Source organism: Lolium rigidum, chromosome 5 (genome assembly GCF_022539505.1).
Source record: "Lolium rigidum isolate FL_2022 chromosome 5, APGP_CSIRO_Lrig_0.1, whole genome shotgun sequence".
Taxonomy (NCBI): domain Eukaryota; kingdom Viridiplantae; phylum Streptophyta; class Magnoliopsida; order Poales; family Poaceae; genus Lolium; species Lolium rigidum.
Window position 1 is genome coordinate 23,209,719 of NC_061512.1, and position 24,747 is coordinate 23,234,465.

The following is a 24,747-nucleotide window of genomic DNA, read 5'->3' on the forward strand; positions in this document are numbered from 1 at the left end:
CCGAACTCTTTTAGTTAAGTTTGTATGGTTGGGTATGGCCACCTTCCATGAGCGTGAGCATGTCCTCAGTTGCTTGCTTCCTGCTTCCCTGATTCATTTACCACGCTCGCCAGAGAAGGACGCATGACAGCAGGCGCACCACTTCGGCTGAACTGCTTGAGGAGGTCAGCCGGTTGGTTTTTTTTTCATGTAGTTTTTGCTGTTCGTCATCTTGTCTTGCAGATATGCACCTGTGTGAGGATTAGGACAGTGGCAACTCAAGAGGAGGCCAGGGCAACCATATTGACAACGCGGACTCAGCTTACCCTGGAGGCAGTCCCAAGGCCTTGGTGATCCTCTCCCTTTTTTGATGCCACGTCTCCAGTTCAATTCCCCCAAGCAGATTACTGTGAAGTGCCTCCACTTCATCATATCAGCATCGGCTCCATCCGCGCGCTGTTGGAAGCATGCCAAGGTGAAGTTGACGATCTGTTTAACCTGTCTCTTTCTCTTCATCTTGCCCTATGAGCTCATGTAGTGAGTGCTGCAGGATGATTTAGTTCTGAGCGAGGGACCTCGCAGCCTACAGTCGGCTTGCAGGTAACTGCCTTATCTCAGCCATTCATTGAAACAAAGCCAAACCACATCGTCTTACAGTTTCCAGCTCAAACAACCTCATGGCGCCAATGGTCCTAGTTTAGGAGGTGAAAGCAAAACATAAGAAGATACATCCTGATTATCGACACAAGCCTGAATGTTCTACCTTGAATCGGTGCCAAGCCCATCATGTACATGCATAGTTTACTTTTGCGATGGGAAAATGCTACTGTTCGAGCTTTATACATGCATAACATAGTTTCATAATCTTCGATTTTGCATGTGGTTATTCCGTGACTTGGTTTTAGCTTTTCCTATTTATCCACTATCAGTAGCTATATCCTTTTCTGACGGGACTCTGTTTGCCAGTCCGAACCCCTGTGCCAATGGTAGTGTTGCTTGTAGGAGCAGCAGCATTAAAACTTGCAGCTAGAACCCATTGTCATATTTCATTCTGACTACCTCCTGTACGCACGCTCCAAATGCACAATTCAATTCAGGTCAAACTCACCCAACCGATAGTTCAGATCCATTCCTGTGCATACAATTGAAAACACATCAAATTACACCCACATTACTTTCCTGTTTCTGGTCACAAAGGAGTCATCACAAAGTAATCTTATCAAGAACTACTAAAAACTAAGATTATCTACATGCATACAACCAGCCGAGGACCTTTTTATTCCTGATTTTGCTTTCTATTCATAGAACGAAGAACATGCAATTATGTATTTGTGTACAATATATACCTTTTTCCCATCATTTTCTGACTGCACTCTTCTTTTGGTCAAAAACAGGGCACCCAGATAAGGAAGCGCAGAGGAATGATGATTTATCGAGTTGCATCATTTTGAGACAACCGAAAAGATTGGAACTGTCACACCAGTTTTATTCTTTTAACAGGAGGCGTGGAGTGGCCTGCTGTCTCTGCTGCAGTTCCAGAGTGAAGTACGGAAGCTCACTCTTTATTAGGACCAGCGATATGATGCTAACAATCTGTGTGATGGCGAGAAACTGCTACTCCGCACGAAAACCATCTCCGAACGCATGAAATATTTGTACTAAAGTCACTGAATATATTGCCAAGATAATTTTCCCAACATGTTATTACTTTTCCTTCTGAGGATGTTCACACCATTTTGTCAGGAAATCCAGTTATGGTGTGACCTGTATAGTTGTTAAGTTTTCTTACCTGCAAGATGTGATTTGTGGCCTGTGGAGTTACAGGCAGATGCAAAGGAGCTTTGGACTAACGTACAGATTGATGTGTTGGAACAGTACGGATGAATTTGGTTCTTCATTCATGCCGGAAAAGTCAGGTGTTGTTAGAAAAGTCTAGTAAACTTTGACTAATGTACACGGTTCTCTGTTTTACTGGACTGATACCCCGTCATGCAGTCATAGTACGCTCTATGCGCACTGCGTAGTCTCTCACTGTCGTGCCGGCCTATGAGGTCAGTTGTGGCGCGTGGTATTCGGTAGTCAGTGTGGGAGAAGATATGCTACCACCTCACCTCTTTGCATGCCACCATGCTACCGTTCAAAAAAACGTATTTTATACGTGTCAAAAAATTATATGAAAAAATGTGAGTACTCATGAAGCATGTCCCTACAACACCCCAAAATTTCATATCCAAAATCGGGTCAAAAAATTATACGAAAAAATGTGAGTACTCATGAAGCATGTCCCTACAACACCCCAAAATTTTATATCCAAAATCGATATGGACACTGAGAAATAAAAAAGAGAAAATCAGCATGAATAGTGTCATTTTCTGATTTGTCTTTTTGTGACAGGTCATTTTCTGATTTGTCTTTTTGTGACACTAGATAGCACTATTTTGGGTTGATTTTCTCTTTTTTGTTTCTCAGTGTCCATGTCGTTTTTGGATATGAAATTTTGGGATGTTGTAGGGACATGCTTCATGAGCACTCACAATTTTTCGTATAATTTTTTGACACGTATAAAATACGTTTTTTTAACGGTAGCACGGTAGCACCTAAAGGGGTGGTAGCCTGTAGATATGTTCTGACTGTGGGTGAAGCGTCCGTTATAGTCCTATTGGTGACGTTTTGAATGAGTTATCACTGAACCATATTATCGTCCCATTTCATCAGTCGTGAAGTTGGGAGGAACCCTCCCCGATGAGCCAAATAATGAGTTGGTAGGTGTGGTTTTCGGGACGGAGGGCGTATTAAATTAGAAATTGGTAGGGGTGGTTCATCCCACCTTCTTTCTTCACCTCCTTATCTATTCCCACAAGGATTAATCAGATGCAAGAGATTATTTTTGAGTTTTAGTATTGCATCAAAATATTTCTAGTTTTAATTTTGCATCATAAATCATTAGGATGCACACCTATGTAAATTATAAGTATGGCATCGTACTTATAGTGCTAATAGGGGGATGCTGGATTGTATGATTCTACTCTAGAGAATTTCTTAAGGATCTCATTAATTGTCTCCTGTGTAATCTCTTTGCTATCAAAGGGAGGTGGCGGTGCTGGTTTATCCCAGCTCCTTCATCTGCTTCCTTGCATATATTTCCACGCATTACCGTGGCCACACAGATGAATTTGATGCAAGATGAAAATTTTGAGTTTTACTATTGCATTAAGAAATTCATATTTTTTCATGAAATTAAAAACATGTAACGAACCTATTTCCTCAGCCGACAAAGCACCTTGTAGGTGAAGTGTAAGGTCCGATCACAAATTTCGTTGGAATCTCCCTTCATTGTCTCTCTCCTCCCTCTCTCTCTCTCTAAGCTTTCTACTCTATAAAACCGCTTAATGATGTCCTTGATTGCCCATCTCGAATCTCATAACTATTAAAATGAAGTTGGTACGGAAGATGCAAGATGAATTTGTAAGTTTTAATTACATCAAGAAAATCCGTAGTTTTAGGGAAACTCAATAAAACTTGACATTTGATGGACTACCATGATTAATATACAAATGATTTTTAAGATGCTCCAAAAAATTTCACTTCTCCGATGGCACAACACATGGACCAACCACCTCTCTCTCCCTCCCTCCCTCCCTCTCTCTCTCTCTCTCAAGCGGTATCTGAGTCCAACTCATTTTTGTAGACTCGAACGAACATGACATGCACACCACACGCGGAACAATGTCAACATAGAAAATAATTCCGATCGACGGAAATCACCAATGCTTCAAAATCAATACTCCCTCCGGTTTTGAGTATGGGCGGTAAAGATTAAATAACTCTCCCCGGTTGTTCTAACTGAGCTAGGTCTACTCTTCGTCGTTTGGTGCTAGACTTTATTACCGATAGTGGTTTAGGGCCGACCCGCAAAAGATTAGGTTCAAACGTGAACCCTAGGGTAGAACTGTGTCTGAACTCACCCTCTTTTGTTGATAGGAAAGGTTTAAAATAGCGGCTCGTTCAAACACTATAAACACTATATCGTGCTAATAGCGTGGTATATTTTAAGTAGCATAAATAATACTAAATATAGGCTAAAAATAAATAATTTTACTAGAATGAATGGATATATAGTTCAAAAGATCATACATACATAACCACATATAAAAATAGATCTCAAGTATTTTAGAAGGCTAACATCAACATTTCACAAGGCAACAACATAGTATAAATTATTTATTAAAAATTATTAGCATTAGCGATATTATCTTCTGATTTAAAAGTGGAACCAACAGATTGCAGTTCATCGATCACCACGAAAAATGAAAGCAACTTGCCTGAAAAAAAATAGCGCGCTAACACTATGAAGTTTTAGGGCGATATAGCATGCTATTTCGCAAATAGCGCCACCACGAGCAAAATTATTAAAATTTAGCGTGGATACTTTAGATATGCTATAGTGCGCTATTAGCGGAGAAATATCATGCTATTTTAAACCTTGAATGATAGGAGTGAGAAGAGATGGAAATAATATGACGTGCGGGCCCATATGTATTCTCTAGCTGACGTGGGGGACAAAACAAAGTCAAAACCAGTTAATAAGGAGTTGTCTCCTAAACCTAAACGGTTTGGAGGGTTGAGGGGTGTAATAACTTGGACCAAACTTGTTGTAATCTGATCTCTCTCAAACCAAATTAGTGTTCTAAACCGAGCTAGGCTCGCTTCTTGCTGGTCGTCGGTGCATGGCTGAGCCGGCGGATGCGCCTCCGCGGCTGCCACATCTCCCGGCGGACATCTTCATGGAGATCTTGTCCCGCGTGGGCGACGCCGTCGCCGTCGTCCGCTGTGCGGCCACCTGCAAAGCATGGCGCCGCCTCATCCTAGAGCCGTCCTTCCCCTCACCCCTCCTCGGATTCTTCTTCCGGGACACTTCTCCAAAGCGACCCCGTCGCCGCCGGTACCTCGGCCGTCCCACGCGATTCCTCCGCATCGGCCGCCCTCATTCCGTCTTCCAGCTGTCCCACTTCTTGCCGAACGCGGCCGGCCTCGGCGGATTCGACGTTGTCGCGTCAGGCGGACATGGGCTTCTTGCGCTCCGCCGTGTCAAGGGCTACTCCTGCGACTCCATCAGGATCTGTGTCTGCAATCCCATGGCCGGGACCTCCACCTTTCTCCCCCCTCTCCCTCACATACCGTTCCTCGACCTCGAGAGCCTAGAATTTCTGGACACCGATGGCTCCTCTTTCCGCTTGCTTGCATTGACGAAAAGATATCCAGACGCACACGCACCAGACGAGATCCTCCTGCGCGTCTTCTCCTCCCAAACAGGACAGTGGGGCATGGCGGTGACAGCCCAACTGCCTGACAACATGGCGGTCGACCTCTGCTTCCCTGCCGTCGTCCACCATGGCGACATCCACTGGATATGTCGCAAACGTCTGTTCGCGGTGGACGCAGTGCTGGCCGTGCGCCTCGGCCAGACCGAGGCGTCGGCGCGCCGAATTGACCTTCCGCTGCATGCAGGCATAAACCGCCACAACGCATGGCGGGCACTTCGCCTGTACAGTTCAGCTCTGGGGTGTCTCTCTTTGGTTTCTGTGGATAAACCTGTCATCTCCATCTGGAATTTCCAAGACGACGGCACCGGCGGCAAGTCGTGGGCGCTTCACAAGACGGTATATCTCATGTCCGACGCTTTTGCACTTTGGAGGCCCTCTGTTGCAGCATTGTGCGACCAGAGCGGCTCCTTGTTCTTGACTCATGCAGACGGTGGTCTTTTCATGGTGAACCTCGAGACAGGGATGATGTCCAAAGTATGCGATGCCTTTTGCGACAAGTACCAGTGCCCATACATGCCGGATTTGAGGTCTTGCCTGGGAGCCATGAAAAGTTTCTGATGTGTTGGACCAAAATTCAGATTTCTATTCCTATACATAGTAAGTACAATACCTACTATTAAGAGAGGAGTGTTCAGTTTCATTTTTTTTTCATATTAGGCGTGTTCAGTGGCGTAATTTTACGAGTATATGTGTCTACTCTTATCTATGACTAGGAACTAGGAAGGATCGCGTGTGACGTGTGAGCGATATTGAATGCATCGACTTTTGTTCTAATGATATTAAACTTACATGTTCAATTTCACCTTGTTACTCTATAAGAGTGTTTGACAAGCAAGAAAGTACTTTTTTTAAAAAAAGCAAGAAGATAAATTTGTTGGATAATTAGGCACAATCTCCGCATCCTTAATGACTGCGTCCACACCTTTCTCTTTCACGCCCATGTTCCTCCCGCCTTTTGGTCCGACGCCTTAGCCACCGCCACCCTCCTCATTACCCTTCGCTCATGCCGTACCCGATGGAACTATGCGCCCCACCATCTCCTCTATGGTTCTCCACCATCCTACGACGGCCTTCGGATTTTCGGGTGTCGTTGTTACCCCAACACCATCGCCACCGCACCTCACAAACTCAGCTCCGCGTTCCATCTCTTGTGTCTTCCTCGGTTACCCGGCTAACACTAAAGGCTATCGGTGCTATGATCCTGTGTCGCATCGGGTGCTCACGTCCCGGCATGTTTACTTTGATGAGAACTGTTTTCCATTTGCACAGGAACAGGTGGTGACTCCGTCCTCGTCTCCGAGCGACTCCACGCGGCGGCCTCCGCCCGCTGCCGCACTTGGTCCGGCCCCGCGGTGCCCTCGAGCCCTAGCTCGGGCATCGCCTCGACGCCCTCCAGCGCTGCCTCGGGCACCTCCTCCTTGGCCCGAACGGGCCCTGGCTTGGGCGCTGCTCCTACGCCGCCCTCGAGCCCCGCCTCGTCATCCTCGAGCGTCGCCTTGGGCTCCGCCTCGCCGTCTTCTTCGTCGACGGCGTCACCCTCGAGTGGTACCTCGGGTGACGCCCCGTCGGCTGGCCCGTCCTCACCGCCACCATTGCCACCTGCTAGCCCCGTGACGCGCGCCCGCACTGGCGTCCATCGGCCAGCGACGCGGTATCCTACAGACGAGTACGTCTGTACTGCCTCGACCTCTGGGCAGGAGGCTCCGCTGCCCGCCTCCGCTCGGGTGGCTCTCCGCGACCCCTTGTGGCTCACCGCCATGCAGGATGAGTTCGACGCGTTGCAGCACAACAAGACGTGGCAGCTTGTTCCGCGCCCACCTCAGGCCAATGTCATCACCGGGAAGTGGGTCTTCAAGCATAAGTTCGCGAACAGGTTGCTCTCAGACTATACGTGTTCTTCACGTTCCTACCTCTCAGCAGTTCGCGGACATCATGACCAAGGGTCTCCCTACGACGGCTTTTGAGGAGTTTCGATCCAGTCTTTGCGTTGGCTCTGGCGACGCTTCGACTACGGGGGGTGTTGAGGAGATATTTTGTGGTGTATTTCTTTCCTTATGGCCCCCTCCTTCTTTGTATACTTGAGAACGTGGTGGCCCCATATTGTACCTATATATATGTGTGCATATGCACGAGAGTAATACATCATGCATTAGAGCCTTTCTACATCTCTCTCTCTCTCCCTCCCTCCCTCCCTCTGAGTCCTACTCTTTTTTTGTGGACCTGAACGAACATGACATGCACACCACACGAGGAACAATGTCAACATAGAAACTAATTCTGATCGACGGAAATCACCAATGCTTCAAAATTAATACCCCCTCCGGTTTTGAGTATGGGCAGTAAAGATTAACTATCTCTCCCCCGCTGTTCTAACTGAGCTAGGTCTACTCTTCGTCGTTTAGAGCTAGACTTTGTTACCCATAGTGGTTTAGGACCGACCCGCAAAAGATTGGGTTCAAACGTGAACCCTAGGGTAGAACTGTGTCCGAACTCATCCTCTTTTGTTCATAGGAGTGAGAAGAGATGGAAAGAATATGAGCGGGCCCATATATATGTATTCTCTAGCTCACGTGGGGGACAAAATAAAGTCAAACCAGAGTTGTCTCCTAAACCTAAACGGTTTGGAGGGTTGAGGGGTGTAATAACTTGGACCAAACTTGTTGTTATCTGATCTCTCTCAAACCAAATTAGTGTTCTAAACCGACCTAGGTTCGCTTCTTGCTGGTCGTCGGTGCATGGCTGAGCCGGCAGATGCGCCTCCGCGGCTGCCACATCTCCCGGCGGACATCTTCATGGAGATCTTGTCCCGCGTGGGCGGCGTTGTTGCCGTCGTCCGCTGCGCGGCCACCTGCAAAGCATGGCGCCGCCTCATCCTAGAGCCGTCCTTCCTCTCCCGCCACCGTGTCGGCTCCTCATCCCTCCTTGGATTCTTCTTCCGGGACACTTCCCAAAAGCGGGCCCATCGCCGCCGCTACCTCCGCCGTCCCACGCGCTTCCTCCTCCTCCACTCCTCTCAGCCGCAGGCAACCACCGAGCTCCACATGTCACAGTTCTTGCCGAACGCGGCCGGCCTCAGCCGGTTCAACGCCGTCGTCGCGTCAGGCGCCGGCAGGCTTGCCCTTGGCCGTGCAAAGGGCAGCTCCGGCGAACCCATCAGGATCTGCGTCTGCGACCCCATGGCCGGGACCTCCACCTTTCTCCCCCCTCTCCCTACCAGTACCACACTGTTCCGCGAGAGCCTCGTCTTTCTCGACGCCGATGGCTCGTCGTTCCGCCTGGTTGCAGCGGTGGAGATGAACTGGACAGGGAAGATCCTCCTGCGCGTCTTCTCCTCCCGAACCGGACAGTGGGGCGCGGCCCTCACAGCCCAACCGCCTGATAACCTGGTGGTCCTCTTCGGCTCCCCTGCCGTCGTCCACCATGGCGCCGTCCACTGGATATGTGAAACCCGTGCCCACCCGTACACGGTGCACGCACTGGCCGTGCGTCTCGGCCAGACCGAGGTGTCGATGCGCCGAGTCGACCTTCCGCTGCAGGCAGGCATAAACCGCCACAACACAAAGCCACTTCGCCTGTCCAGTTCAGCTCATCAGGGGTGTCTCTCCTTGGTTCTTCTAGACAAATCCGTCATCTCCATCTGGAATTTCCAAGACGACGGCACCGCCGGCAAGTCGTGGGCGCTTCACAAGACGGTATATCTGATGCCCGATCCTTTCGCACCATGGTGGTCGCCCTCTATTGCAGCATTGTGCGACCAGAGCGGCTCCTTGTTCTTGACTGCAGGCCAGGGCCTTTTCATGGTGAACCTCGAGACAGGGATGACGTCCAAAGTATGCGATGCCCGTTGTGACAAGTACGAGTGCCCATACATGCCGGATTTGAGGTCTTGTCTGGGAGCCATGAAAAGTTTCTGATGTGTTGGATCAAAATTCAGATTTCTATTCTCTGTATACGGAGTATTTTTCGAGTATGTGTCTACTCTTATCAATGATGTATCACCGTTTTTTTGGGTGAATTTATCACATTTTTTATTTTCGCACTTCACAGCTTTTATACTGAGATCGACTTATTGTATTTGGCTTGCTTATTGCCTACAAACTTACTATGAAAACATTGGCTGCAAGAATGGCAACATTACTCTGAATTTTCCTGTGTATTCTAAGGAGGATCTTCTAGTGCCAAAATTTAAATTTGAATAGGATTATAGTTCACATGCCCAAATGGTTTTTTATCACACGAAACTGGAAGAAATATGACTAAATTCCTCATATATGCCAACATTACTCTGAATTTTCGTGTCTATTTCTAACGAGGGTCCTCCAGTGCCAAAATCAAATTCGAATGGGATTATAGTTCACATGTCCAAATGGGTTTTTATCACGCGAAACTGGAAGAAATTGGAGTAAATTGCTCTTATATCCTCTATATATCTAAATAGCAACCCTCCACTACCTCAATTTTCTATCGTTCTGTGTGTCCACGTCATCCGTTAATTTGTACAACCTATTCATACAACCAAACGACGGAACTAGTCTACTACTTTTTATCTGTGATGTATCGCCTTTTTCTTGTGTAAATATATATATCACTTTTTTTTATTTTCACACTTGACAGCTCTATAATGTGTACTGCGGTTCGGCTTATTGTATTTCGCTTGTAAATTACCTAGAAACTTACTATGAGAACATTGGCTGCAAGGATGACAACATTACTCTGAACTTTTGTGTCTATTTCGTCTAATGAGGGTCATCTAGTGCTAAAGTTAAATTCGAATAGGATTATAGTTCACATGTCCAAATGGGTTTTTATCACACGAAACTAGAAGAAATAGGATTAAACTGCTCCTATATCTTCTATATCTAAATAGCAACCCCCACTACGTCATTTTCCTGTCACTCCGTGCATCCACGCGATCCGTTAATTTGTACAACCTATTCATAAAATTTATGACTACTGAACTTTCGTGTCTATTTCATAGTGGAGTGTAACATATGTGTGGTTTCGTATGAACTCATATTTATTCTGTTATAGACTCGTCTTAGTAGAAAGTTCACTTTTGGTCCCTTAATTTTATTGAAAGTTCACTTTTGATCCTAGAACTTCCGTTTGGTTCAAAATGAACCTTGAACTCTCAAAATCATTTACTTCTAGTTCTTATATCTCGATTGAGATGGGTAAATATCTGCCATGGATGGCCAAAACCTCAAGAAAATGGTGCAAGGGTAGCGAGACCGGGCGATGTGGATATAGGCAAAGCAATCAGGCCATTGTGGCGCAATGCTTCAATTGAATTGAGATAGAAAGAAATCGAGCGATAGACTGGCTCAGGAACACAAAGTTTTTTTTTTGCATTAAGATCTTGAGTTCGACATCTCCGCTAACTTGGGCTTAGTCTGGTTCAAAACCAATTCAGTTGGTTGATTTGTTCTTTATCATAGAAGATGAAGAGTATCAACGTGATTGCCTCCTCTCTAATGAGAGTATGAGAACGTGATTGCCACTGGTGGTATGGTCTTCATTTATTTGGCAACCCAGATCTTTTCATGAAATGGCGATGAAGATATGAGTGATGCTGGATTCATGTACACATATGTTTTACGAGATCTTCTCTAGAGGTACCAATATCGGAGCATTTATAGATTTAAGGGCTTGATGGAATCCTTTTTTTCCTTATACTATCTTCAATGGCTATTTTTTCACCTATTGAAGTATAGTCATAGCAAATATATTGAAAGGTTCGACCGAACCTTTTATTTTATACTAATTTCAATGGTATGCCTGGGGCATCATCTAGCATGTGTGACCACACATGCAATTTATGCACACCAAATTTGAGTATCTAAGTTTACATTAAGGAGTATCTGCTAATTCCACTTCGGATCAGAAATACTAGGCGGCTAGAGATAGGGCATCATCAAGAAACGATAAAGATGCACATACGGATACAAATCCAAACACCAATTCGGATCACAAATACTAGGCGGCTAGACATATAGGGCTGATTAAACCCTAAAATGCTGGAGCGCGGAGCTGCCATCGAGGCCCTTCTCCCTGAAGTGTTGGAGGATCTTCTCCACCGTGGTGCTTCTGTACAGCTGAGGGCTCGGATCACCCTCCGGTATGATCGGGCCGTACACCCTCGTGGACGCGGCAGCGCCATGCGACTGGAAGAAACAGGCCACCGAGACCCGAGGTCCGACGCTCTTGGACACCACACGGTGCTCCACGCTCTTGAACCTGTCGTTGGACATGAGCTGCAGGAAGTCGCCGATGTTGACGATGAGCGCGCCGGCCACGGCCGGCACGTCCACCCAGACCGGCTGCATCTTTTCGTCCTCGACGATCACCTGGAGGCCGCCGACGCCGTCCTGGAGTAGCACCGTGAAAAAGCTCGGGTCAGAGTGCCTGGTGGTTCCCATAGTGACGCGCGGCTCGGGACACGCCGGGTAGTAGTGGGCCGCGATGTTCATCCCCTCCAGGCACCCGGCGTCGTGCTCGAGGTACCCACGGTGGAGGCCCAGAGCCTCAGACAGCAGCTCCAGCACCGTGCCGCCCAGCGTCCGCACCGACCTCGTGTAATCCGCCACCACGCCTCTGCACGCCGGCGGGATCTCCTCTGCCGTCGGTCCGTTTGGCTCCATCTCAAAGTAGAGGGTGTCGCGCCAGTTAGCCGCCGGTGACTGGAACAGATCGAAGTTAGTCTGGTACCTCACACGCCTACCCTCGTCCCGCGTGTAGTACACGCGCTTCGCCTCCGCTGGCTCCTCGTTGAAGCTCCGCACCGCCGCGAGCATCTGCGACATGGCTGCCTCCGGCACACCGTGGTTCACCGCCTGGAAGAAGCCCACCGTCTCCGCGGCCGACTTCACCTTGCTGACCAGCTCGGCATGCCGGGAAGGTGTCCACGGGCCAGCGAGGTCGATTACCGGGATGCCGAAGTGGTGGTCATGAGTATTGTCGAGTGCGAGGGATGCCGGCGGGTGGTGGAAGATGGCCGGTACGGTACTGACGCCTGCGTCAACGAGGCCCTTCACGCCGGACTTGGTGTCGTCGAAGGCCTTGAGCTCTTGGAAACGATCCAACTCAGAAGCCATTATTGGAACTGCTGTAGAATTGACGCTAGCTGTCTGTACCAAGCTACTTGTATATATCAGTTTGTATGCACTCCAACACTCCGTTTGTCTTTTTTCTTTTGCAGAACCTTGCATTCGATGGAAATTTTGTGGATCAGCCATCTTCACGTCGTGGCACTTCTCCCAACAATCATCGTTGTAACCGCTAGCTACTACATGTCACCATCCACATCCACATCTAATGTGGACTCTGGAATCAATTAGATTGATAATGCAAATACTCGAAGCTCTGAAGCCACATAATTTGATTATAGGAAACAAAATAATGAGCACGCTCAACTATTCCCTCTGTTCACAAATAAGTGCACATTTAGATATGTCTTAAGTAAAATTTATTAACTTTGACTAACTTTTTATATAAAAATTGCAGCATTTATGATATTACATTAATATTGCTAGCTTCATCTTGACATGTAGTTTTAATAATCTAGTAATTTGATGTCACGTACGTTGCTATTTTGTGCAAAAAATTAGTCGAAGTTTGAAAAAAAAAATACTTCCAAAAAAGTGCACTTATTCAGTGAGTGGAGAAGGTTGATTTCTCTCACATTTAGAGTTTTCTCTTACTTTGTCCGTGCCAACAAATAATTTGAAATACCTCGACTTTTTCAAAACATGTTAGAATCAAATAGTAATGATTCGAATAGCTTCCTTTTCCATTTCACTGTTTCAAAAACCTAAGGACTTGATCGTATGAATTTCTATAGAAAGAACTCCTTAGTTGAACTGGTATTTAGAAGATGTTGCTTGACACAGTTTTAGCGTGTTAGATGACTTTTCTATTTTAAAAATCATAATATAGATTAGTCGAGAGTGTTGTTTTGGCTCATGGAGCATATGCTTTCTTTATTTTAAAATGCATCTTAGACATATTTTAAAATGTCAAAAAATCTGAAACAAAAAATTCACACGTTCACAAAATCGTTTCATGAAAAATCAACTTGTCGTGCTCTTTTTTATATAGATCATAGAAATATCGGTTTTTCACGAAACTTGATGAACGCATGTACTCGTAGAACTTTTTGGCAAAATAAGTCGACACCATGAAATATGTTCTTTTAGAGGGAACATATGCATCCGGGAGCCAAATTGAATTTTTGGTCCTATATACTATAAGTGCACTGTAGGTTTAGATATACTTCCTCTTTTTTTTTCCCTCTTGACGTGCTGTCCTCGTGACAACTTGACCGGCAACCGTATGTCTCCGGCGTATCTAATTCCCCCCCCCCCCGCGCTGTGAGCGCCTTTCCTATTTTCTATCGCCTCTTTCATTTTCCTCTTCAAGTATCTCCCTCACGGCCACATCCTCTTGCCGATTTGAATCCGCCGAGGCTTAAACTTCTCGATTCATAAACTTCGTTGCCGAGGCTTAAATAAAACTACTATTTAGTGTCTAGATATATTTTATTTAGTGTCTAGATACATTCAAATTTATATTAAAACAAGTTTAATGAGAGGGAGGGAGTAGAAGGTGAGACTTCTTCCTACCACTCCCTTACGCAAGAGTCTTATTTGTTTGAATGAAAAAGAAGGGTAGAAGACCATTTTAGACATGGACATTACAGCATGTTAAGCTTGGACAACTATGGCTTCTATTAATATGTCTGCATGTTTAGTCGCTGATGAATTTGAACCAGATCTAGCACAACAAATTCGAATCAAACATGGAGCAAGGCTCCTTTTGATATGTCTGCATGTTTAGTCGCTAACGAATTCGAACCAGATCTAGCACAACGAATTCGAATCAAACATGGAGCGAGGCTTCTTTAGATATGTTTGCATGTTTTGTTATATCAAACACAACTAAGTATCCCACTTTGGGCAACCGAAATTGAACTACTACCTCTATTCCAGTTCATAGGGCTTGTGACGTATCCCTAGTTTGTTATTTTGTCTAACATAATATCAATTGTATAACATAAAAATTATATCATTAGAAAGTAGAACATCTAAGCTTTCTAATATGATATATACCTTGGAATATATATCATGTATTATTTTGACTAAATTTACAATCTAGGAATACGTGTAAGCCCTATGAACCAAGATGGAGGGAGTATAATCCGATTCCCGGATTTTAGTACACCCTCTCATGTTTATTACATGTGACAGTTTGGAACTAAAAATGTATTGTAGTTAAACTGGATTTTTTTATTTCAGTGACATCAGCTAATTTTTATGTTCTAGAAATTGATTTTCCCCTCAGAATCAGGATTTCTGCTGCCAAAAATAATGGGACATGTAAATACTATTGTTTAGCTAAGAATATATGCATTGTCATGAAAAAGATCAAACTATTAAATCATTTACAGGAATTTTCTAAAATGGCAACAATGATTTCACTTACTTTTTGCTTATTTGCCCCCTTCACAAAAAGGAACACTGGTTAAATGGGTCGAATCTTTTGGCATAGAGGACCGCCATCAGAACTTATTATTACTGGAAATCCAAATCAGAAACATGGGAGTCTAGGATGAGAAGTCCACCGATCTGATTACAAGATCTGCAGCCTTTCTTGACTCCATGATAAGCTCAGCATTCGGCCGGTCATTGTATGCAATCTGATTCACAAGGCAAATCATGAGACGGTAAGGAGTTATAGACTTGCAGTGCTCAGAAGAAACTCAGTGGTTAGGAACATGAAATAATTTGATGTCTTAATTGAACAGGGATGGCATGCTTAGCTGAAAATCTCCCTAGGATGTAGCTACTTATGTAGGTTTTCTTATAGCAGAACAATATAATCAAATGATCCTACTTAATAGGCAGCAGAGAAAAATCTTTTCTGACCTGAATGTTTACTAGTAAATGAAATATGGAAGTGTATACTAAAGCATAGGACAGTTTTCATAACATGAACAAAAGTGCGGTTTTATCAGGCTGTACGTAAGTAGCATATATGTGTGCGGCTTTTTTCTGTAAATGGATACTTACCCGCCATGCTGCTACATCTGGCTCTTTTCCTGGCAAAGTGCAACCAAACAGAGATACGTAATTGAAATACATCTGAAAATGAGCAGAAACAATGGTGAATAGGGCAGGCTAACCTGTGCCGATATGTCTCTGGAGCACTCTTTGCATGGATACATCAATGTCAATGTCAATGAACCTGAGACAGTAAGGTTCGGCCATCAGAAACACAAAATTGTACCTTTTGAGATGAATAAGAAATTATTACGTACTGCTTATGACTCAGTATAGAGGTCATAGACATGGGTGTATTGTGTTAGTTATGGTATTCATGATCGATGAAATTCGATCACCATGAAATATGGTTGCAAAGCTTAGACAAAGCCCTTTGCAAGCTCTCTCCACACGCCAGGCCTCCTGATTTGGGCAGTTCTTGATAGGGATTGCCATCTCTCTCCATTTTGTGAAGATTAGAATAGGCTAGAATAGCTTTGATTTTTTCTGTTTGTTTTTAGTTTCAGTTTTGCTTGGGTCTTGTTTGTTTTGGTTTGGTCGTCCCCAGAGTTGGTGGTTTGTACTTCGCCTCTTCTCGGTGTTTTCTTCTAATACCCGATGATGTGCATTTTGGTGCATGTTAGACCAAAAAAAAATTGAAAAGCCTGCATACTCACCATTTCTCATCAAACAAGTCTCTAATCTCCCTCCAAATATTGTCTTCCAGTAATAAATAATTTCCTTCGACTATCACTATTTTGTGCCTGCCAAAATTAAATTAAGTACCAAAAGGCATGGGTCAATAACCATCTGTACTCATGGTAAAATGGTGCAATGGTGGAGAAGTTGAAAGTTATATGGTACATTCTCATCGAAAGTACAAAGTCGAAACACCAAGGTCAGCTTCTGATGAGGATTAAAAGCATAGCAGTCGAATAAAGTTATAGGATTAAGACATTCTAACTGTGTTTTACTCCAGAAAAAAACAGTGTTTTGAGCAGATAGGATATGCTAAAATTGAGTTACCCTAAAAGGTACCACCCAGTAGTTCATCACTGTTAATTTACCACAATGCGATCAACTTGGGCAGGTTTCACGCCTGAACTGAGTGAAATATAAGAAAATAATTTCCAAATATTCTGCAAAATAACTTACTCTGGCTTTACAACTATGTCATTTTCAACTGGGTCACCAACGCCATGATCAAATGATGGAGCATAAACTGACCCCTGTAGAACAAGATGCTTCAAGCATAAGTCCAAATACATTTACTGCCAGAGTACTCATTATTTGATAATGAAATGGTAATACCTCTTTCTTCAGGGTCTGTAGGCATTTCAGAAAAAGACATGGATTGAATGTCCATGGTGCTAGCTTATCAAATGAAATGTTAGTAGATGTGAAAGTAATATTCAATTAACCCATATGAAGCAGAAAACCCTTCTCACCTCCTCTTCTAGCATGTGCTTCTTTTGGATCCTAGAAGCACCACCATGTCAACAACTCAGAAGAAGAAAAAGATCATAAAATGGATTTCACAACAGAGAACAAACCTCCATTGCATCAAGCTGAGAACGGTAAAGGTGGAATCCGTCCATGGGAAGCATTGTTGCAATGTCTTCATTTGAATTTAGTGAACTGTCTTTTGAATGCTTCTGAGACCACCACGCATTGACACGTCGGACAACTTCAGAGGCAACAGTAGACTTGCCTGCACCAGGTGGGCCAGCTAGACCAACAATGTATCTGTTCAGACTTAAGAGCAGTATTATTAAGTGGGCCAGCAGGAAAGTAATTCAATAAATGCTGTCAGTAGAAGAGCTAGCATAAACCACTATTTCACTAATTTCATCAGTGACTCCATTGACATCTCAACTGTGAAATGTAGCAGTCCTCCAAAAGGGGAACAAAAAGGAGGCAAGAAAGTAGAAGGGGACAATCTAGAATGATAAGGTTAATTTGTATGCCTTCAGTAACAATTAAACATGGAATGCATTATTACTTATGATGTTCACGCCTCAACAAATCTATTTTGGGACTCGACATCTTTGTCTGTCTGGGTGATTTCAAGGTACTTAACAGGAACAAACTATAGACTCTTCTCATATATCACTGGACCAAAAAAATATTGTGTTCAATTCCTGTTTCACTCTAAACAAGGATGACAATCATGACACAAACAGATGTATGTTTATGCTTGCTTATTATTTACCAAAACAAAGGTCAAGATGCTAATAGCAAATAGATAAAGGTGCATAACTGGTCGGTAATGTTCTAGAATCCATGTTCTAGTGCAGAACAGACGTGCAGAAACAATTCCAGCAATGGACTGATTATTGCAATAGAAAAAATTCACTCTGTCTCAAACAGCATTGCTAGAAGTGGCTTACTTTGAATCAAGATGATCAACATTCTTCAACACGGAAAGAAGGTGCTCAGCCAAAGCATCATAGACTTCCTCCATTGACCTTCAGGTTTAAAATCAGAGACAACTTCTATTAAGATGGTAAGTTTTGCAACTCAACTGCTGTGGACAAATATGCAAATATGTAGACACATCCAGCTACATATAATCCAGTGTAAATGAATGCAACAAAAAGGTCACAGTCATTTACAGCATAATAACAGCTCATGGTAGTTTTCTAGTTATTCAAACACACACAGAAATACACTGACTGGTGCAAAAAAAAACAGAAAACTGGAATTCCTTTTATTTCAGTGGCATCAGCTGATTTTTATGTTCTAGAAATTGATTTTCCCCTCCGAGTCAGGATTTCTGCTGCCAAAAATAACGGGACATGTAAATACTATTGTTTAGCTAAGAATATATGCATTGTCATGAAAAAGATCAAACTATTAAATCATTTACAGGAATTTTCTAAAATGGCAACAATGATTTCACTTACTTTTTGCTTATTTGCCCCCTTCACAAAAAGGAACACTGATTAAATGGGTCGAATCTTTTGTCATAGACCACCATCAGAACTGAATATAGTTGAGAAAACAATTTTTAACAGCAACCTAACAAAAACCCAAGAACACCCAGAAAATATTGCGAGGGTAGCTCCACCATAGTACGGTAGTAAAGACCAACTCAGCAAATTAAATAGGCCAAGTATGAAGAAGTAGGTGATTGTTTTCCTTCGTAAGTGGTAACAATAACTTACTTGGCTTCAATCTGTGGAGATCCTTGTCTCTGGTAGCATGTAACCTGGAAAATCATATGAAGTCAAACATCGCAAAAAAAATGCGTAACAAAACTGCGTAAGTAAAGGCTGCTCACATCGTGTTTGTTCTTCTGTGTAGCCCGAACAACCGGTTGAAGAAATGTGTGTCGAAAGCTCACGCTGATTGAAGGTACCTCCTTCGTCACTTTACTTAGTAAAGCAAAGCTCCTACAGGACATATATCCTGAAAAGGCAGCGAAATTGTGCTTTTGAGCTATACAGCGAAGAAACGAAAATAAGGAAAATGTTGGTGAATAAAAAGTATTTTTCAGGCTTACAGCAACAAAGAGAAAACGTATGCAAGACTGTACACTAGCTAAGAATCAAAAGCAAGTATGAAACAAACGCCAGAAGTTAAAAGTAAAGCAACTGTGATAAATTATGGGTATCTGTAAGTCAATAGATAACTGCTGCTTCTTCCTTCAATTAAATTAAACTTGTGTCACTGCGCTAACCGCTAGCCAACCACTCATCACGAGCTGCTCACCACAGATTCACAGTAGCACTCCTCTGTTTCAAATTACTTGTCCTTTCAGGACATTCGGTCTAGGAATTTAGCCGTCGCCTACTAATCGAAACCGGCGCCGAGAGAAAATTGGTCAATCGCGGGTCTAGTTGCTGGTTGGGGAAATCGAGAGAGGGGCAGATGGGTTACTTACGGGGCGACCCGAGCCGGCGACAATCGGCCGTCGGCCGGAGCAGCCGTGCCTGCGCCGTGGCGTGGGCGATGGAAGCTGACAACTCCATTACTCCGGAGTCTGGATCGAGGAGGGCCTGTGTGATGTTCTTCTAGAGTTAGATTATTAGAGGATAAAACGCTATGGTTTGTTAGTGTCTGGATTTTCGAGAGGATTAAGTAGATAACGACTTCTTTGAATAATCCATATCCTATTCGCAGACTCGACTGGGTTTTTATTCAGAAACCGAACTTTTTCTGGAACAAAAATTGTCAAACCCGTATGTCTTTTGAAACCGAAATTACCAAAGAGACCAGGTTGAACTTTCCATCTAGACCCTCACATACTAATTTTCACTACACATTGATTCATATGACCTAAGGATGGCAATTTTACCCACGGGTATGGGTACCTGCAGGTACTGTACCCGCATGTGCATGGTCTGGGTATATTTTTATGTCTGCAGGTATAGTCACGTGTGGGTATACCCATAGCTTGCTCGGTTATTGTCAATTTCTTACATGACACTATTTTTGTTGATTTATGAGTTAAAATATGAGAGTGTGATTTTAGATTTGTTAATTGTTATGTACTTAACTACCTGTTATTGATTTAAGATAGTTCATTTTTAATCAAATTTGTTATCGATAAATGTAAAATTGCGAGTGACTTGTGTATAATTTGACCTACCCACCTCGTACCCAATGGGTACGGGTAACCGCCGGGTATAGGTATGAGTAAAGTTTTATACCCATGGATACAAATATTGGTAGAAGTTTGTACTCATTGACTATACGGGTATGTGTTTTGTATTGCTCTACCCTACCCATACCATACCCATTGTCATCCTTAATATGACCCATCCGCTAGTTCTTTTATCTTAGCTCCTACAATGACGACAACAACAATAATGCAATTTGTCCCGAGCAAGGTAGGTATTTTAAAGATCAAACCTAATAAAAAAAGGTGTTAATCAAGCGGTGAAGAGGAAGACGATAAACAAAGAGTGAAGTCTAAAATAAACCTTGTATTCATATTAGGTGTCAAAATCAAACCTCAAACTCTTAATTTCAGAAAACAGTGCCCTGAACTTAGCATTCCTGGTCTTAATTGGCAGGGGATCGCTCCGTCTTCTCATCTCTCTCGCTGAAATCTAAGGCCCACTTGTCATATTTGTCTTCTTCATCCCTCCCTTTCTCCTTGGGTCAGACGAGATATCAACAAGGTTGCACATGTGTTAGCCAAAAAGAGCTGCGAAAATAAAAGTTGTAATAGATGGATGGGGACTCCCCCGGACCATATCTTAGGGATTTTATGTTCTGACTTTTCTGGTTGATTAATAAAACGCAGCTTCCTTCTCAAAAAAAAATTGATCTCTCGTCTCTCTCGTACACAACAAAGGTGACACTTCCCAACCGAGCAGCAATTCGGGTGGTGCTCCCCGTTCCTCCCGCGTCCAGAGCAGCGTCCAGAGCACTTGCCATCCACGACACCACATACTGAATTTGGCTTGCTTGATGTGAGACTTGGCTAATCCGTAGACAACTAGTGGTGGATCAATCGACTAGATATTAGACATCAATCAGCTAGCTAGATTCTTGCCTTTCGATTACTTACTAGAAAACGGCATCTGACAAGTAATAACCGGGAAGTGGGAGTTTGGGGTGCTAATTTTAGGGATTTAAAGTTCAGGGTTTGATTTTGTTTGGGTCTACAAACTCAAGGTTTCACACAGACTTTACTCATAAATAAAACATAATAAAAAAGTAAATTAAGTTTTGAAACGGATTGATGATTTCCATGCATTCATATTAAGACAAATCTATAGGTACATTTGAGTTCACTTTTACCTTTTTCTCCCATGTCTATTTTTTTCTAGCACCTTTAAAGTCGGATTATTCACTAATGCTCCAGAAGGCTATTTTCGGATATCAAATGCGGAACCAGTCTCGCGTAAGTGTACGCGTGAGGTCGGTCGGGGGCCTCTTCATCAAACAATGCCGCAGTAGTAGACAAGTACACGTGGGAGAGTAACAATTATAGAATAGATGCTCACATGTAGCATATGAGTTTTATCCGTACAAGCATACTACGCATATATTGGCTCTGATGCCATTGTTGGTCTCATAGCAGAAAACAAATAATTTCCTATTTTGACACGAACCCTAATACTTTTAAGATCTATCTATGTGATAATGCAGTAACGGAGGTGATATCGATAAATGATGGCTCCCAAGTGCAGGAGATCAATTGTAGTACTTTTCAATAAAAAGATTGTCGAACCCACGAGGAGCTGAAGGTATTGGTTAGCAGATTTGACAAGTAACAATAATAATGAAGCAGTAGTTTTGGTGTTTTGTGTGTATAGTTTGCAATAAAGTAAAATACAGAAAGTAAATATTGCAGTATGTAAAAGCTCTCAATGAGAGAAAGTTCAATCCTCTATGCAGCAAGAGGACAAGCTCAAGTGTGTGTGCGCTTATATGAGACAAATGTTCCCGAGGGCGGCATGAATTTACTAGCATCGGAGTTCTACACAACATGGTAAATATTTTGTCAAGTTTCATTTAATTAGCGGCGGAGCCTACATTAAGTGCAGCTATAAATATGAGAAAGTGCACACCTTATGATGGGTCCTAGAGCTATTTCATGAGCAAATATAGAAATTATTAAGATATAAATGTCCCACCATAGCAATAAGATCATTGGTCCCCGACATAAACCCCTCTAATGCAACTCATAGTATTGGAAAATGATTTCTGACAGTTTGTCCCTTCCAACACACATTCGTTACATTAAAGTGCAGCCCTATGAGCCCATATAGGTGAAGTAATAAGCAGTCGATGCTCGCATAAAACCGTCATAGAACAACATAAAAGATAGAAAAATAGACCAAATACTCATTGCACATCATATAGAATCATAGTTATATCATCCTATGCGGCTATGCCCTCAGGAACGTAGGAAACTACTCACAAGTGTCAAACATGATATGGACCAAAGGTATAATGATTACAACACAATCTGAATATATAATCTCTCCACCAAATAAAGATAAAGTACCAATCACAAACATGCAATAGCCTCAAAACGATATTCGGGGTTCAATTCAACACAAAGTATGAGGGGTATGAAGTCGATCTCGTAGGTGGAGATGGTGGTGATGATGGTGATGATGGAGATATTTGGATGCCTCCCCCCCCCAAGCCAAGGAGGAGTGGTGATAACGATGGCGTCGATTTCTCCTTCACCGGAGGCACCGGTGCGGCATGATCTGCCCTCTCCCTGAGTAGGAGAAGACCTTCGCCTCCGCCGCCGCCTCAATAAATCTCGGGAAAATATGGCTTCGGTTTTTACGCGAAACAGAGCCTCTGGTATAAAAGGGGGTTCGAGACGATACTCGAGGCGCAAAGGAGCCAGGGTGGCGCGCCCTACATATCTAGGTGTGCCACCTAGTGCCGTTTGGCCCTCGTGGCATCCCTCGCATGCTTCTTTCGCTCACGGTCCTTCTCCGGGTGAAAAATTGATCAGGTATTTTTTTTTCATTGATGTTTAGATGTCCAGAAATCCTCTGAAACAATAAAAAACGAGAAAGGAGGTTTTCTGCCTCCCAGGAATTAAATACAAATAAAGGGGACTTTGTAGGAAAGCCCGGGAAATCAACTAAAAAAATGCATAAATAATGGTGTATGATGACATATATCAATGTAAACTAAACATATATGTAGCAATAGTGATGATGTAAAATGCACGTATCAGTAACGTACCCTCGTAAACCGATAGAGGTTAACGTCCGCTAGAACGTGGATGATGTAGACGAACAGTCGTCGCCGACCTCGGTGTCATGAAGAAGTCCTCTCCGTGACCTCAAGTGTCACAGGTGTAGCACCTCATTGTTTTGCACATGTACGGTGTTCAACGACGCTCCCGGCTCCGATCCAGCGAAGTTGCGGAAGTAGGTCTTCTAGATCCGGATCCGTGCAGCGCTCCCACGTACCGAGTGGATCGCAGTTGTCTCCTCTCTATGCAGTTCTTCGGGGAACCGCACGGAGTCGAAAAGTAGAGAGAGATAGTTTTCTATTTAATTGAGTACTTATTTTTCCCCAATGGACCGGAGTTGGGGCAAGGTGGGACTAAACAAAGGAGCCCCTCCCCCCGCTCGTTCGGTCACCCAGGTGGGCCGGCCGACTCACCCCTTTCCTTATTTTCTTTCTCCTTTTATTTTATTTGGCCCTTCCATATGGGGGCCTAATAAAATAGAGTTGACCTTTTTAATTAAATAAAATTCATATTTTTATTAAATTAATATATTTTAATATATTAATTCATTTAATCAACATATTAAACATATCTTTTAATTTCCATTAGTTTGAGACACCTCCCGAACTATTCCGAACATCTTTCGGATTTCTCTGGAACCCTATTCCGGATATATCTCTCAACTCCGATGAATCCTACCCTATGGTTCGGAAATATCATATCTTTGACCGACTAGGTTACCGACCATATGATCACTACGGGGTTTGGAGAACCATAGCGATCACTATGTATTCCATGAATATATGATCACCGTTTGAACCTATATGCAATTAGTCTTATTCTTTTTGTTCATTCGATATGGCACTTGTCCTAGACATGATCATCGGTATCTCGATACCTAGTTCGGTCTCGTTACCGACAAGGCTTTTTCAGCTCATTCACATGTGATTACATCCTCGTGACCTAGTCATACGTTGTGCAGCTTTCATCGATGTAATCTCACCGAGTGAGCCCTTTATAAAAGTATCTTGCCGTCACTATGACGGAACAAATCCTGCTCTTGATAACATAGGCCTCAACCATTCCATCTAGAGCACTATCTCCAACATGTACTCTGTCTTGGTCCTGCTAAGTTTAAACCCCTTTGACTCCAACATCTGCCTCCAAAACTCTAACTTCCTGTTTACGTCGGCCCTAGTTTCATCTACTAGCACCACATCATCAACAAAGAGCATACACCAAGGAATATCTCCTTGTATATCCTTGGTCACCATATCCATCACCAAGAAAACATATATGGGCTCAAGGTTGGCCCTTGATGTAGTCCTATCGTGATTGGGAAGGTATCGGTCTTAGTATCACCTACGCGAACATTTGTCACAACACGGACGTACATATCTCTTATGAGGGTAATGTACTTTGTTGGAACTTTGTGTTTCTCTCTAGCGCCCACCACACATGACCGCCCTTGGTATCTTGTCATACGCCTTCTCCAAATCGATGAAGACCATATGTAGGTCCTTCTTCTGCTCCCTATATCCCTCCATAAGTTGGCGAAGTAAGAAAATCGCCTCTGTAGTCGACCTACCGGGCATGAAACCGAATTGGTTTTTAGTGACATTCGTCACTCTCCTCAAGCGATGCTCGATGATTCTCTCACAAAGTTCCGTAGTATGGCTCATAAGCTTAATTCCTCGATAATTAGTACAATTTTGAATATCTCCTTTATTCTTGAAGATAGGTA

General features: G+C 43.5%; 4 protein-coding genes and 1 long non-coding RNA gene across 9 annotated transcripts; 3 read left to right on the forward strand and 2 right to left on the reverse strand.

Moving 5' to 3' along the window:
* Positions 1-204: 204 nt before the first annotated feature.
* Positions 205-1,713, forward strand: LOC124652934. Its single transcript, XR_006987778.1, has 3 exons — positions 205-454; positions 530-579; positions 1,374-1,713. It is a non-coding gene; the product is annotated as an uncharacterized LOC124652934 (long non-coding RNA).
* A 2,993-nt stretch (positions 1,714-4,706) lies between these two features.
* Positions 4,707-5,861, forward strand: LOC124655721. The gene has a single exon (XM_047194574.1). The coding sequence runs from the start codon at positions 4,707-4,709 to the stop codon at positions 5,859-5,861; it is 1,155 nt and encodes a 384-aa protein (XP_047050530.1).
* A 2,177-nt stretch (positions 5,862-8,038) lies between these two features.
* LOC124655722 lies at positions 8,039-9,217 on the forward strand. The gene has a single exon (XM_047194575.1). It carries the CDS (start codon positions 8,039-8,041, stop codon positions 9,215-9,217), a length of 1,179 nt encoding a protein of 392 aa, XP_047050531.1.
* Positions 9,218-11,118: 1,901 nt separating this feature from the next.
* LOC124652859 (1-aminocyclopropane-1-carboxylate oxidase homolog 1-like) lies at positions 11,119-14,833 on the reverse strand. Its single transcript, XM_047191903.1, has 2 exons — positions 14,784-14,833; positions 11,119-12,504 (listed from the first exon to the last, which is right to left on the reverse strand). Exon 2 carries the CDS (start codon positions 12,395-12,397, stop codon positions 11,306-11,308), a length of 1,092 nt encoding a protein of 363 aa, XP_047047859.1. The 5' UTR covers positions 12,398-12,504; positions 14,784-14,833; the 3' UTR covers positions 11,119-11,305.
* On the reverse strand, positions 14,686-19,454 carry LOC124652860 (putative uridine kinase C227.14). Of its 5 annotated transcripts, none has more exons than XM_047191904.1 (12): positions 19,227-19,450; positions 18,624-18,781; positions 18,508-18,551; positions 17,731-17,808; positions 16,894-17,095; positions 16,789-16,819; positions 16,652-16,710; positions 16,496-16,569; positions 16,018-16,104; positions 15,484-15,545; positions 15,371-15,399; positions 14,686-14,997 (listed from the first exon to the last, which is right to left on the reverse strand). In XM_047191904.1, the coding sequence occupies exons 1-12, from the start codon at positions 19,312-19,314 to the stop codon at positions 14,905-14,907; spliced, it is 1,005 nt and encodes a 334-aa protein (XP_047047860.1). In that variant the 5' UTR covers positions 19,315-19,450; the 3' UTR covers positions 14,686-14,904. The 5 variants fall into 5 exon arrangements, with proteins under 5 accessions (XP_047047860.1, XP_047047862.1, XP_047047861.1 ...); XM_047191906.1 differs by having other exon boundaries at positions 18,624-18,751; positions 19,227-19,449; XM_047191905.1 differs by having other exon boundaries at positions 16,894-17,086; positions 19,227-19,447.
* Positions 19,455-24,747: the final 5,293 nt, after the last annotated feature.